The following is a 15,613-nucleotide window of genomic DNA, read 5'->3' on the forward strand; positions in this document are numbered from 1 at the left end:
ATAGGGGTGCAGCATCTTAATTTTTATCCTCATCTGGGCTGTCATTGTCCCTTTCAAAGAGGATATCATCTTCAGTTCCATCCATCGCATTGCTGATGCAACACTTTTTGAAGGATCGGATGATAATTTCAACGGAAACAGAATTCCATGTCTCATTGTAATCATTGGCATACTACACCAATGACAGGTTTCTTCAAGGCACCACTTTTTTTGTAGTTTCTTTATCATCGGAACTCATCCATTTGATAAACAAATTCCTCAAATAAGCTTTGAGAGGCTTGATGCTTACATCTAAAGGCTGTACAATCAATGTTAGCCACCACCAACCAATGGTGTTGCCTCAGCTTTGGCATTATCAGTTTTGTGGGGTTTGAACATATCCCATACCAATAATGCCGGTTTCTTGACACTGCTACAAAAATGACTACTGATTGCGGGGGTCGATATTTCCTCATCAAAAACTGACCCGAGTATAAGCCGACCCCCCCCCCACACACACACACACACAGAGGAAAAAAATTTTCCACAAAAAAACTCGACTTATACACGAGTATATACAGTATTTTCCCTCAACTTAAGCTGTATGTTTAATATTTAATTAGGATGTCCTGTTTCCGATCACAAATCAGTGACCATTTGATCTGAGCAATTTTGATTTATGAACTATTCAACAAAGAGGCAATCATTGGAATGGATTTCATTTTCGAGTGCCTATATTAAAAAATCTGTAAGAGAATAAAATTTACAATATGAAACTCAATTCACTTTCAGTATCTCATATAACATTGAAAATATACTTCTTCTTAAAGAACTAATGGATAATTAAGTGATAGATACAATCGAACTCTGTTATATCGCCCCTGTTGAAGCACTAACCCTGCTTAGGGCCACAAATTTTCAGTGAATAAATCTTCCATATAGGGATTGTAATGTAAAAAACATGTTTAAGCTCCAACTCGTTATAACGCAAACTATTGTTTGAGTGTATACAGTCTATGTGTCATTTTCCGAGAATTCCCACATTTCTTTTCTTTTCCCCATCTTTCTCTCTTTTTCTTTTTCTTGCAAGGAGTTGACGATTTATCCTTTTCACTCTATTGTTATTATCAGCAAGATATTTCTCAAGAACTAATATGGACTAAAAAAACAATGCTGTCTTTTTTTCCCTTTGTTTATTTTGTTTTTGTACTTTTTAGCGATGCATTATAAAATGCATCACTAAATTTTTGCAGAATTGAAATATGTAATTTCACAGGCAAACTTATATTTCTGTTAAGTTTTATATTGAGAAATATTCAAGTGATTGTACAGTGTTTACCACTTTATGAATTTTTCAACTTGAAGTTGAATGCGTATAAGACCATTTATTTTATTCGAGTAGTAACATAAATAAGACATTGAGATACAGTAGTTCATAATAAACATGTGAATTAATGTAATGATGCTTCTATGAAACACTATTCCGACTATGATCTGATAGAACACCAAACTCGTTGTAGCGTCAAAATTCTTCGGGATGGATGGTTGCGTTAAAATGGGTTCGACTGTATTTATACAATTGAGTAGCAGTACATGAGCAGAAATGATTTCAATAGTGGATATAACTATTAATACCATTGACATTGGTTTGTGCTTTTAGATACTGTTCAGCAGCCTTTACTAGACTCTTCAATTTCTCCTTTCTCTGTTCTCGTTCCTTCAGAATAATCTGAAGACAAAAAATAAAAATAAATAAGTAAAATAAAAATAAATAAGTAAAATAAAAATAAACAAACAAAAACAATTAAAATTGGTAAAAAATGAGTCTATAAAAATAACTGAATAAGTATAAACTAAGATCACCACCCATAATTACAGTAACGCTTTGAATAGAAAAAGGCAAAAAGGCAGATTTGAAATCCCCTATCTAATAAAGAAATAGTTTTCAACCAAGGATGTTCTGATGCCTTATTTATGTATTATCATCAGTAATAAAATGAAACTCTTAAAGGATAGTGAAATTAGATGTAGAACATTGCTAGATTCATTTCAAAGCTTGAAGATAATTTAATTATTTACTCTCTAAACTTTGAGGTTCCTGATAATTTGAAATACTGGAGTTTTTCTAAATTTTTTTTTGAATGTGAGTAATTTCATTTTGAAGGGGTGTTGATCTGTAGGCTGGGACCTCTGGTAGATCCCCAAGCCAGAATTTTACAGACCTCTTTACAATAAATTTACATGAAAAAAAAAACCCCATTCATATCGGGTCCATAGGGTTGGAGCTTCTGTCAGTCTCCTTTATGCAGAATCCATTAGAATAAATTAGGCCATCGAATTGAGAGCAGAACAGGAGTAGGACACCCCCTCCACATTTTGAACACTATTTTAGACTAAGTTTTCTATAATCAGTTTTTAGTAATCCGAACGGTCTTGACCCTATTCACCTTGGATCATGGAGATGCAACTGTATTTAAGAACCAGTGATTTAGTGAGTGAAGAATTCAATGAAGTGTATTCACAAAAAAATGCAGTTTAATTACTTATTTTTTTTCTTCAGTCATTTTCAGGTGCAACTTGTGTACTAGAACAGGGCATGTTTCTGAAATTTTAATTAAAACTCCCCCCCCCCCCCCCCCTTTATGGTATACTTCTGTCAAAATGCAATTCAGTAACCCTTCATTATGTTGTGCATGTCTAATAAAGGTAACAGGCATAAAATATCTTGAAGCATGGTTATAACAAGGCATGATGTTGGGGGGGGGGGGGAAGAGCTACAGAGTATTTTATTTTCTGTGCAACTGTAAAATTTTGTTAATTTACAAAATTATATATTTCTCAAAAAATCATTTGAAGCTTCTTTATCACTATGAATAAAATGAAATTGATAAATTCGCTAAGAAAATATATTTGTTTTTTACTTTCTTCAGGTGGGTAGGTTTTTTTGCCTTAGGTTTCTCTCGTTCCTTTCCTCTCTTCACAACTGGACCAGATGAATCTAAGACATTGATAACCTGCACAGCAAAAGAATTCCAATTAATTGAAAAAGAAATTAAGCTGATTCTCACATATAAGCACATTAAAGCTTTTTTAACTCATCCAAGGACAAATATTTACAGCATATTTTCAAGAAATCATTAGGATTACAACAAAACTTTTTGTACAGTCATGATGACAAAATTCGTAACTTGCATCTAGTGATGAAGTTTTAAATATTTTTTTTCGGGAAAACATCAGAATATGTGGTAAAAATCGTATATAACGAAATCCTCTATAAAGGTGATCGTCTATACAGTGGAACTTCAGTTTACCAATGATTCACAACCAGGGTAAGAAGGTTTTTTCTTGTTTTTTACAAAAAAATTAAATCTGTGAAAGAATACAAATGTTTAAATTATTAAGCAACATCATGCAAGTCAAAAACACATAACAAATGCATTCATCAATTGCACAAGAAACAATCTTGTTAACAGAATATGTTTTTCACTTAGTTGATGTCGAATGAACCTTTGGTTGTATATCGCGTGAATTGAGAAAACCTGCACCATATGTTATACCAAGTTGCTTCCAAGCATTCACTCTTAAGAGGGGAGAGCTCTCATAAATAAAAGCACTTTTCTGCACAGAGAAAAAGGTTAATCTATGAAGTTAATTCAGGCTCAATGACCTTTCATGCCACAAAAACACTGATTTCTAATGTTCATATTTTTTTCTTGTTGTTTATTTCTAGTTTACTAATTAATACTGAATTAAATTTGAGAGATTCAGGGCTCCCACTCATAAAATTCGAAAAAGTAGGAAAACATAGGACTAAAAAGTAGGAAAACATAGGACTAAAAAGTAGGACGGGGGAGGGTAACCCCCTTAGACAACATAATCATAGCATAAAGAAAAAAAAATCCATAAAATTTTTTTTTTTAATTTTGAATTAAATTATTTTTTCATAGCACTATTTCAGTATCCTATAAGATTGAATTAAGATAAAGCAAAATGACAAATGACTTGGTTGCAAAATCAAGTCATTGGCCATTTGGCCATTTTTGGCCAAAACAGTGTACTAGCAACCACAGATAATTCTGTCTCTTTTCTGTCTCTCCTCATATGCAGGGCCATATTAAGAGCATCATGGGCCCCCAGGCAGTCATTTTTGCGAGGCCCCCTTCTTTGCTTGAGGCCCTGAACCGTGCCCGGGTGGGTCCATGCATTAAGACGGCACTGCTCATATATATGAGATTCTTTTTTGGAGTCTTCCAAAGTGTAGAGTTTGCCACCTCTCTTCGACAATGCACAGCAAATCTTGAAAACGCATGTTTTTTAAGAATGACGCTCCATCGAGACCACTGTCAAAAGCACAGTACAAAATGTGTAAATTACAAGATCCGATGTAAATAAGGCAAAGTGAACCAGACAGTTTTACTGCATTGTACATCCTTTTTTAAAGGAATTTGTTTACATTTTACTGTTCAATGCCAGTGTAATCATTTTTGACAAATGAAGCAATTTCATTTCTAGCTCTTTGCTGAGCATTGTAAATATTGTTTATGCCTCAAAAATACAGAAGACAACTGAATGCTATTGGGTAGCATCAGAATCACCAAACTTAGAATATGCCTATGTATCCAACTGCTTTGTAATGCAAACTGTTGTTTCACCTATTTGTACCATAATTTTGAATGATGAATGTTATTTACCGTCCAAGACCATGAAGTAATAAATACAAAATAATTTTTTCCATCCAGACAGAAATTTTTAATGACTACTATACTTGTTGAACCCTTAAACTAAGCAAATGAAAAACTAATAAACCAAATGGTCCACATACACCGTCCCCAAATAACCTTAAAAATTATACAATTTCTTCTTCGGCAAAATCATTAATTGCATTCTCCACCATTTGTAATATTTGGCAATATATCAATGATTCCCTGCTCAATTAAAATCAATCACACAAATTTTGTTGATAGAATTTGTGTGTAAAAAGTAGGAAAAGTAGGACAAAACAGAGCAAGTAGGACATTTTACCAAAAAGTAGGAAAAGTAGGATGAGTGGGAGCCCTGGAGATTAGATGAAAAAAATAGATAAGTGAAATGAAAATATGAATTCTTAATCATTAACAAGATTTGTTTTAATTAGTAAGCTGTCAATTAATTTAAATAAAAACATGATTTTTTCATACCCTGTTTGCAAGACAAGCATAAAGTGTTAATAAATTTTGACTCAATAAATGAGTGATGATTGCAAGCTATAATTTGGCACTTTGCCTGCACAGTTTGCATGATCGCCAATGCCGGCAAAATGCATGGGCATGGCTCTGGAGCCTCAAGAGCAGAGGGAGGAGGGCCTTCATGAAAATGAAACCAGTTTAAAATTTTCTGGAGAAAACCTGTAAATTGGTAGGCCGAACATTTTTGGCCAGGTAAGGGATCTCAGAAAAATCACTTTGCTCGAGGCCCATGATGCTCTTAAGATGGCTTTGATGATCAATCGAACTGATGGTTTTTTGTTTTCGCCCACACATTGTATGGGATTTTAGGTAAAATGACCCCAAACCTTACTCTTTGAGTTTTGGAAAAACCATTTCCTTATTGTGCACTATCTCAAGATCACCGATAAGGCCTGGGATAGGGTCACTAAGAGAGCCCTCAATCTTGCTTGGAGAAAAGTGTGCACCGATTGTATTATTGAATATAATTTTGAGAAATTAGCTCATGAGCAGGAACCATCAGTTGTCGAAAAGATCATATCCTTGAGAAAGACCAAAGGACTGGTCTTTGTGACATGAGAGATTGGACTCCTGGAGGAAATGACCCGTTGAGTCGTTACTTTTGGAAAATTTAAGTACACATAAAATAATCTATGAAATAAACATGCTTTGCTTACAACAATTTATAAAATAATCCAACCAGGATATACTGCTACTCAAAAAATCATCAATGATAAGGCAAATACTGGGAAATACTAAAAACTCCTTATGCATTTCAATACGCTATGGGTGTCATTTCAGAGGATAAGATTCCTGGTCTTTGCCTCATTCGTTGGTGATTTTTTTAGTATTATTAGGCAAAGTTATCTACTCTTCTATAAAAATGTTATGTTATCCAAATACTTCAGTGAAATATTCCCAAGACACACAAAATCCATCTGCACTAATTGCATTCCTTGTTAGGCTCCATATTACCTTTTCGAAAAAGTTATGTCTATATTGAAACTGATGAATAAGAAAAAAAACACTGTAGACATCCCATACTTTATTTCACATGTTGATTTTAAAAAACTTGATATGATAATCCTTTTCAGCATGGGTGTGATATATGTGACAAAATAAGAGTACTCTAATGTAATGAATAATGTTTAAAAAAATCCTTTTTTAATAGTTTTTCAAACTTTTATCTGGCATGCATAGTTAAATATAATTCACAACAAAATTGTGAGATTCTGAGCTAAACACAGCCGTGCTCTAGCAAAAAAGTAACTTTTATAATTCGTTTTTATTCCAAAAATAATGCCAGTCATAGTTCGGCTGGACCATGTCTTTTAAGCCTGTAGTCTTCCTAACATGATGTAACATTACTTTGCCCCCCCCCCCCGGAATAGTCATAGATCTAGTCAATTTGAAATCTTTAAGGCTTTAAGGCATAAAAGCCTACAGCTAAAAACTATTGAAAAATCTATCAGGGTTTCAACTTACTTGACTAGACGATTTCTTGGTCACTGGCTTATCATCAACATCATTCTTCTTTTTCTTTTCCTTCTGTTTTGGCTTGGATATCATAAAAATCAAATTCCAAATCAAAACCCAATATTCATACATTGCAAAGTACAAGCTATTTAAATGCTGAAAATTATTTCAAATCCCTGCACATGATCAAAAACCTGCAGCTCCACCCACAGAACTGGGGAAAAAGTTGCTACCCAATCTGTCAAAATTTACATGTTTTAGCAAAGATGAATTTACGACTTTTGTCCTTTTTTTCTCTATTGTTGCTGATGCTTTCTTTTTTTCATCTAACACTATTAAAACAATTATTTTGCCTGACCTGAAAATGAAATTTTTCTAACTCTGAATTATTATTAATCTGAATGATTCAAACATTGGTTTTCATCTCTGCAATATGCTCACCCTTCTCCCTTATTAAATATAATTTTCATTTGGATTTTCTCTTTGCACGTTTATAGTTTTTTCTGGAACTTCTTGTCATTATACTCACAATACAGGGGGTTATAAATGAATAGACACCATTCATACGTTTGTAATGCCCATTCTGATGAAGGTATTTTGATGAAACTTGGTATATATATGATAAAGGATTTTTGGTTCCGAAAATACTCATTTGTGTGAAGAGAAACCACTGCATTCGCCTAAATAGTTACTGCATGGGCTGTGGTATGCGCCAGAGGCATTATCGGCCCCTTCTTCGTGCGAGAAACGATTACTACTGAACGTTACGTTACAATTTTGGAACAATTTGTCAGCACACATGGCGCATACCACAGCACATGCAGTAACTTAAGGCGAATGCAGTGGTTTCTCTTCACACAAATGAGGATTTTCAGAACCCCAAAATCTCCAGTTTTGTTTTTTTTTAAATTTTAAAAAATTTAAAAAAAAACAAAATTTTCGAAATTTCTGTACAACATTCTTACAGTTTTGCTAATAAACGTACCGTTTACCGCATAATTCTATTGATCTTTGTTGTAGAGATATTTAATTTTGAAATAAGGGCTTATTCGCTGATCACCCTGTATATGGATTATGGGGAAAAGAAAGATTCAATAAAAAAAGTTAAATTTTTGACCACCAGATGGAAAAGTAAAGATTTTTTTATTGCAGTTATATTTTTTTCCCATGGTCCAAATAATGTATGTACAAAGTTTTGACAAGAAATATGCCCACCACAATGGACGCTACATGGTCAAAGTAGTGTCACTTTAGTTTAGCTCAGTATTATTCGAAAAACTTTTTATGAAGAGCAATTTCACACCTCTTCCAAATTTTGAGGGGTATTTTTTTAAAGGTGAAAAACAATTTTAAATTAGAATTGAAACACCATGAAAACCCGGTATAGCCCAGGTCGATAAGATACTCGCCTAAAGTAAAAAAGGATGTGCAGAGGTGTCGCGAGTTCAATACCCAGTTCGTCCTTGTCAGAAAACTTTCCTGACACAGAGGTACAACAGAAACGGTGACATGACCAAAGAAAAAATTGCTACCGCAGGGAGTCCTCCCACTGAGGGGTTAGCACACCAACCCCTCGACGAGTATAAAAAACAAGCCTGCCGTTCAGAATCGGCAATAAATTGTAGGTCCCGGTGTAATTAGCCCTCTTGTGCAGAAAATACTTGTGATGGGAGAAAAATTATCAAAGATCAAAATTATGAAAAACCATATAAAACACCACGACATCCGTAGCCTATATAAAATTCATGATAAAATAATAATTATTCATATAAGAATGATAATTCATATAAAATTCATAAATGAAAACATTTGTCAAAACTTTCAAACTTTGAAAAATATTGTATTTAATCGGGCATGTGAAACACATTAAATATTGATTTAATAAAAATATATAAAAAAATATGGTGTGTCAAGAACCAACTTAGTCATACTTATATGCAGTATATGTATATATTTGTATACTCATTGCATTTTTTAACAACTTTTCTTTTGTTTCCATGTCTTAGCAACCAGTTCAAAATCCATATCACAGTGAATGGCTTCATTATTAACTGTGAAAAGAGGGCCTTCGCATGATAACCTTATTATGGTGTCCAGATGGTCATCACCAAGCTGAGCCCTCTTTTTTGATTTTATACGATTTAATGTCGCAAAATCACTTCCACATGATGCTGTTGAAAGTGACAAAGTTAAGGCAATTACAATAAACTTTCTATATTCTGGACATATAAAAAGCGTGTTATCATCACATTCTCTGCACCCACTGATATATTTGTAAAATTCTGTCATTTTCATCCCCCTTTATATTTATGCTATAGTTCTTTTATAAATAACTATTCTTCTGCAAGTAGCTCTTCTTCAGGAAGTATATATTTTCATCTTTATGCAACGTTCTCATTTCCTTTACAATGGAGACAAATTAAGCTATCCATTGCTTCATCAGAACTTGGGTTGTAATTGGTTTTTGAACCCTCATACACAGTATCATTTTTTTTATCATTGGACTTGAAAGTTTTTGCCCATGTTATGTCATTTCTAGGATTCAAAACTGCGTCAAAGTCAATTAAAATGTTCATTGTACTTTCTTCAAACCTGTTGTCCAAGTTTTCAACCATATGGTCTAAAAACTTTTTTGTACTTTCATGGAATTTTGATTTAACCTGAGCTTTTTAATTTTTATTCGTCTGTAATACTCATTTCCTTTTTCAAATTGTGAAGTGAGGTCTTTCAAACATATTTCAGGATTGTTATGAAATTTTGCTATTCCAAATTTCTTTAAAAAATTCAACCTCTCAGTAAAACTTGAAAAACTTAGGTTGTCTGCTTGAAACTCACACAACAGATAGTTTTATCTACTAAGTCCAAAACGTCTCTTAAAAGTTGTTTTGGACTTAGTAGATAAAACTATCTGTTGTGTGAGTTTCAAGCTTCTGCTTAAAACTCACAGCTTTCAGTTTTAGAGGATTAGTGTAGTTTGAAGAAAAAAAATTCAACCTGAATTTTGAGGAGTATTTTCACTCTGAAGATATTTTCAGGGGGTGAAATACGCATCTAGATGAGTATTGATAAATGCTGGTTAAGCTGAGTATTGGTAGTTGAATTATACTGACACTACTCCAACCTATGTAGCGCCCGTTGTGGTGGAAGTATTTTATTGAAACTTGGTATATACATTATTTAGACCATGGGGAAAAATATAACTGGAATAAAAATATGCTTTCCCCCCCCCCTTTTCACCTGATGGTCAAAAATGTAACTTTTTTTTTTAAATTCTTTCTTTTCCCCCATGGTCCACATCAAGTTTCATCAAAATACCTTTATCAGAATGGGCGCTACATACATCTGAGTAGTGTCAGTTTATTTATAATCACCCTATACTACATTGAAGATCTTAAAAGTTTGGAGGTCATTGCAAGACGTTTCACTGTAAGCGGTGGGCCATTTTGATTAAGTTTGCAAAAAAAACCAAAAAAAACCCATATTTATTTGAACCTAATGTCCCTTTCAAATTTTATGCATGAACACTTAACTTTTCAGCAGCTATAATACAAATCATTTATTCCAACAAACATTCTGATAAAAAAATTTGATTTTCGAAGGAAAAATGTGAATATTAGAGATTCAAGTGAATACAATATTATAGTTTTCTTCTAATTAAACAATTGTTCAAAGTTGTTTCCTTGGGGCCTTTGTACTTACTACCATCAATCTACTAACATTGGCAATGTACAAAAACATGTGCAATTAAACTATGTAGGCAAAAGATGAAATCAAAGCATAGTAGTACATGCAGCATGCACATACAACAAATACTAGTCAATAGAAAAAATAGCGTGTAACTTACAGCTGAAGTTGCAAAAATGTCTGCCAAAGAAACAGGATCACGAGGGCAAATTTTAACTTTAGGATTTTCTTTGGCAACAGACTTCGCAGGAGATGACTGTAATGATGATGGTAGATTATCAGCCTTGCTGTGTTCTTGGTCTTTAGTGTCGATAATGCCAGCATCCACTAAAATTGTTTGAACTAAACTATTAGTTGAATTGTATCAAAAACATTTAAAAAACTAGTATCGGTAAAAATTTGAAACAAAAACAAACAAAAAATAAATAAATAACTTGGTTTTATCTCGCAGGAAAGAAATAACTGTTAAGAAACTTTCTTTGTTTGTTGTGCTTCCAATATATCACTCAATGTTTTATACTTAGTTTAACATAGCATGTGAGAATGAAATTGCATGGCAGATAGATTAAACCATGTTTCACAGATAAACCCCTTAAGTGAGTATGGAATAAGAAATGGGGAAACTCCTTTGGTGATTTCATGCTCTCTTCAGTCAACAATAAAAAAAACCATTAAAAAATGACTAGACAACCAATTAATAACACCAACAAAAAAATCAATCCTTTTGATTTATATCCTCTAATGTCTAAACTGTGCAAATAATCAGAAATGTACTTTTTATAAGTGCAAGAAAGTAGATTCTCATTCCTCCCGTATCACAAATCATCAATAAGCGATTAAACAGACGGTAAAACAGGTCGCACTACGGGGCAACACTTCAGTGTTTAAGCCACACCAGTAAAATGACCAGAAAACTCGCAGATTTGTGTCTACCATAAGTAATATGGTGAAAAATACCGGCAATTCAGTCATTAAAATTTTAATTTGGGCTCCACTACTTCATAAACTGATACATATTCATTATTTATCTGGTTCTCAGCAAGTAGATGCAATGCATCAAAAATTACTTTCTTTTGCAAATTAGTCCATTCAATTACATCCATATTTGAATTACTTTACAGGAAAAACAATTCCTCACATTTTTTGCAATTATTAGTTTTTCCTTACCCTTGATTTGGCAGCCGTCAGGGCCACATGGTTTCAATATGCGCTCAAGAAATTGATTTACACACCAGTAGATTTCGAGGGGAATTTTATTATCAGAATGGTAAGCGTGCCAAAATCCAGTCATGTATTACTATTAACCATCTGGAATGGATAAACACATGGTTGTAATAAAATAAAATTTACTAGCTTGGCATGGACCAGACGGACCTGTAGATGTGGAAGGATGTGCACACACACCATCCATTAACTGGTACTGCTATATGTCCATAATCACACAGAACCAGATTTGTGTGATATGTTTATTCTTATTACTTGGAAAAGATTATCAGTATTTTTGTTTGCGAAACTGTCACCAACCTGCTATGAAAAAATTTAAAGATGACTACTTCTCTGTTTTTGACACAAAAAATCGTTGTGGTTGAGTGTAGGACTCTCTTGTTCAATGGCACAATATGAACCTGACCATCCAATACAGGGCTGTAACTAGGATTTTTGCCAGCTAGAGCAAACACGACTTTACCAGCACCACCAATTTAAAATTTGCCATCCCTACATTTTTTTGCATGGGACAGTTGCCCCCCACCCCCTAGTTCTGACCCTGATCCAATACGACACATTTTTGCTATTTGGAATTTTTGAAGTGTGCATAGCCTAATTGGGTGAAATTTCTATCTGCAACTGTGAGTTGGCATCCACTTCAAAAAGTTTTGTCACTGTGAACAGAACACCAAATATACATTCAGCTACAAATACAGGGGCCACAAAAAAGCAACTTACCCAACAAGGTGGAGGAAAGAAAAAAAAGGGGAAAAAATGCTCATAACAAACTTTAAGAGCAATGCATGTGTACAAAAAAGCAGTGTGATGAGAATGTGGATAATTACTATCATCACTAGAAATAATGAATGTAAATGGTCTGTTAATCAGGTCTGCTCTAGAACATTAAGGCTTAAATAATGATAAGAAAATCAGTTTAATACAGCTGTTGGCCATCGCTGATCTACATGGAGGGGAGTAGTTTATGGGTCAAATATACAGGTACATTTTTAAATATTGTTATAATTTGAAAAATTCAACCAATGTAACTTCCCCTACTCCATATAGTATATCATGAGAAATGCAGAGAGTGTAGCACATTGAACCATCTTTTAAATTTCATTCTACTGTTGTACTCTATGTAAACAGATCTGTATAAAGATAATAAAATTATCTATTGACATTTGCTCAGCGTAATCATATCAACCGAAAACAATCTTGTTACACAAAATTTGATGCAAAAAAACATCACTTTCATTCAGTTTGACATTTTTCTTCTACAAATTTATGTATTTCTTGGCTTATCAGCTCGCATGGGCAGAAGTGCCACATTCAGAGAAAAAACACTGTGTAAAAAAATGTTTAAGAGTCACATCTGCATATTCGTGGCATGATTCTCGAATGAAATTAAATTTTCACGCACAATCATTTGTATTTTAAAACAATTATTTGTTAGGAAATGCTTGATAATGTTCAGAACCAATCCAGAGCAGTTGAAATACTATTTTAATTACAGGATATTTCGATAGTACATATATTTCTTGTAGGTTGTCTTTTTTTTAAATAATTAATTTCGATACGTGCCACAAGGCTTCAAAATTGTTTTTAAAAATGCAAATGCTGCGGCAGATAGACCAAAAAATACTATGAACAGTGTAGTCACCTGTCCCAAATCAGACACAAAAAATAATCCCTTAATTTTTAAGAAAATTTTGAGTTCCTGAATTGCAATTGAAGGGCAAAACTTTTATGGGAAGAGGGGGAACGCCAAATTATCCCAAAGATTTCAAAGCAGCGAAAAAAAACCCCAAAATAATGAAAAAAAGCAATTGAAATGAATAGATCTAAGAAATGCTAAGGCAAATTTTTTAGACACAGTTGAAAATAAATGAACGCCAGAACTTTGCCACTGGACTTATCTCATTGCCGAGATCTCTTCCAGCCCAGCTTTGCGGCAGAGTCCACAACACTTTATTTTGTGTCAAAAAAACAAAAACATACAAAACTTTTACAATATATTTTAATCAGACAATTGAGTACTGTCGCGATTAACAAATTTTGTGATCATTCAGACACAATTGAGAACTTATGTCAAACTAAATGTAAGGTCAGGTCTTGGGTCGTGAAAGGTATGGTCTTCTATCTTGTTTCTGTATTGATGAGAAGTGATCAGGCTATCAATGTCTGAAAAAAAGGCAACATTACTAATACCAAAATGGAACAGAAAAGTTTTAAAAATTACCTTTTACGCTTACACCTTCTGGGTTGGATCGATTCAGCAATTTTATTTTGATCTCCTAAGAGAAAAAAAAAAGATTTCAATACTTGGTTAATGTCATATTTAAGTGTGTTATGTAAGTTCTCTCAATATATAAATTTAAAATATAGTAGAACCTAGATCATCTAGCAATCATTTATCCAGAAGGGTGCTCATCCTTTTCAAGAACGCAAGCCACTTCATTGGTTTTGAAATGTGCCACGGACCACTTGAATTATCTGGAAATATGTCTTGAGCCACTTAAATTATTTATAAAAATGCTGTGGTCTGCTTAAGTGATCTATAAGTGTGCTGCAAGTCACTCAAGTGATCTCGAAAATTAGCAATGGCCACATAAGGGAACTGGAGGTTGCAGTGGGTCACGTAAGTGATCTGGATATGCGCTTAATCATTACTTATGAGTTATTAATACAACTAACTATAAATGCAATATGATTACAAAAATAATTTGGAAATGTGTCATGAACCACTGAAGTGATCTGACAATCTATCTTTGACCCTTTGAGTGGTTTGGTTATTTGTCACGGGCCACATCAGATGACTCTGAGGGCCACATTGGGACATGGGTCAAACATGTATGATCTAGATTATCTAGCCCTCATTTATCCGGAATTATCTGTCATTCCTATTTGATTTCTTCAGCAATACTGACACTGACATTATAATAGATAATTGCCCTAGCATTCTTAGTGAAATTTCCAGAAGTGTCAGATTTGTTCATGCAATTGTGACCTTTATGACTTATCAGAAATCATGCGTACACTTCAATGAACAGGATAAAATTTGTGTTTCATAAATTAAATGCATAATCTCTCACATCTGTATAAAAAAAATAAAATGCTATCATAGAGGATTAAATTTATTTTTTCAGTTCTGTGCTTAGATGGCATAATGTTATGTCACTTTTTCAAAATTTCACGAGGGTAAATTTGTAAACTGTAAATTTGTAAATTTGTAAAACAACATTTCTTTGCCAAAATGTGATACTGTGGCTTTTTGACTTACCGCAATTTGAGTCTGTTGGTTCCTCATAAACTGAAGGAGATGGACGAAATTTTGTCACCTTCAAAAATTTTGACGAACGAGACTCCAGAATGCAAACAACTCAACTTTTTGGGAAAAGTGACTTGTGACATTTTATCATCTGACCACAGAGTTAATAAAAAACAAGGTGCCTTATTGGGAACATTTGGTTGTTAAAAAGCTAACAAGTGACAAGAAATAAAACCAGTAGGGCAATTTTTCTTCAAATTTTGCATCGTGGCTCCTAGGGGCATCAACAACCTTTGTTGTGACAAATTAGAAACAATGATGTGTGTGCATATTTAAGGTTTGAAATGTTTTTTTTATGAATGCACGATATCTATTAAACTATTCTGGGAAGCCACCAATGAACCATAAATAAGGCAAGGGGGGCCACAAGTGACAAAAGTTTGAGTACCACTGCAGTAAGGTAACAAGTTTTCCTACTGAGCCTGAAAATTTAGTCATTTAGACTGACAAAAAATTAAATAAGAAAAAAAGGTTTTTGAAAACCTATGTATGATAAACTGCAAATGATTTGCAACTTAAAAAAAAATATTATACTAATTTTGTACAATACTTATGTGCATTTTCGTGACAATAGCATGCATATTCACAAAAATATAAATGTTTTCTATAAAAATTACAATTTTCATAGCATATGGCATTTTGAATCAATTTTTATGGCATTCACAAAAGATCTGACATTATACACGAGATACCATGTAGAGTAATTTAGAGTTTGATAATTACTTATTGAATGAGA

General features: G+C 33.4%; 1 protein-coding gene across 1 annotated transcript in view; it reads right to left on the reverse strand.

The window, feature by feature from the left end:
* Positions 1–15,613, reverse strand: part of Sbp2 (SECIS-binding protein 2) — a 56,003-nt gene that overhangs the window by 28,059 nt on the left and 12,331 nt on the right. Inside the window, exons 3-7 of the mRNA XM_089251237.1 lie at positions 13,789–13,843; positions 10,504–10,670; positions 6,669–6,740; positions 2,901–2,993; positions 1,615–1,708 (exon numbers count right to left, since the gene is read on the reverse strand). Coding sequence (XP_089107363.1) covers positions 1,615–1,708; positions 2,901–2,993; positions 6,669–6,740; positions 10,504–10,670; positions 13,789–13,843 — 481 coding nt within the window. The remainder of the gene's footprint in view (positions 1–1,614; positions 1,709–2,900; positions 2,994–6,668; positions 6,741–10,503; positions 10,671–13,788; positions 13,844–15,613) is intronic.

Source organism: Pholcus phalangioides, unplaced genomic scaffold (assembly GCF_987345545.1).
Source record: "Pholcus phalangioides strain wild (caught in Gottingen) unplaced genomic scaffold, Ppha-v1.0 ptg000003l_1, whole genome shotgun sequence".
Taxonomy (NCBI): Eukaryota; Metazoa; Arthropoda; class Arachnida; order Araneae; family Pholcidae; genus Pholcus; species Pholcus phalangioides.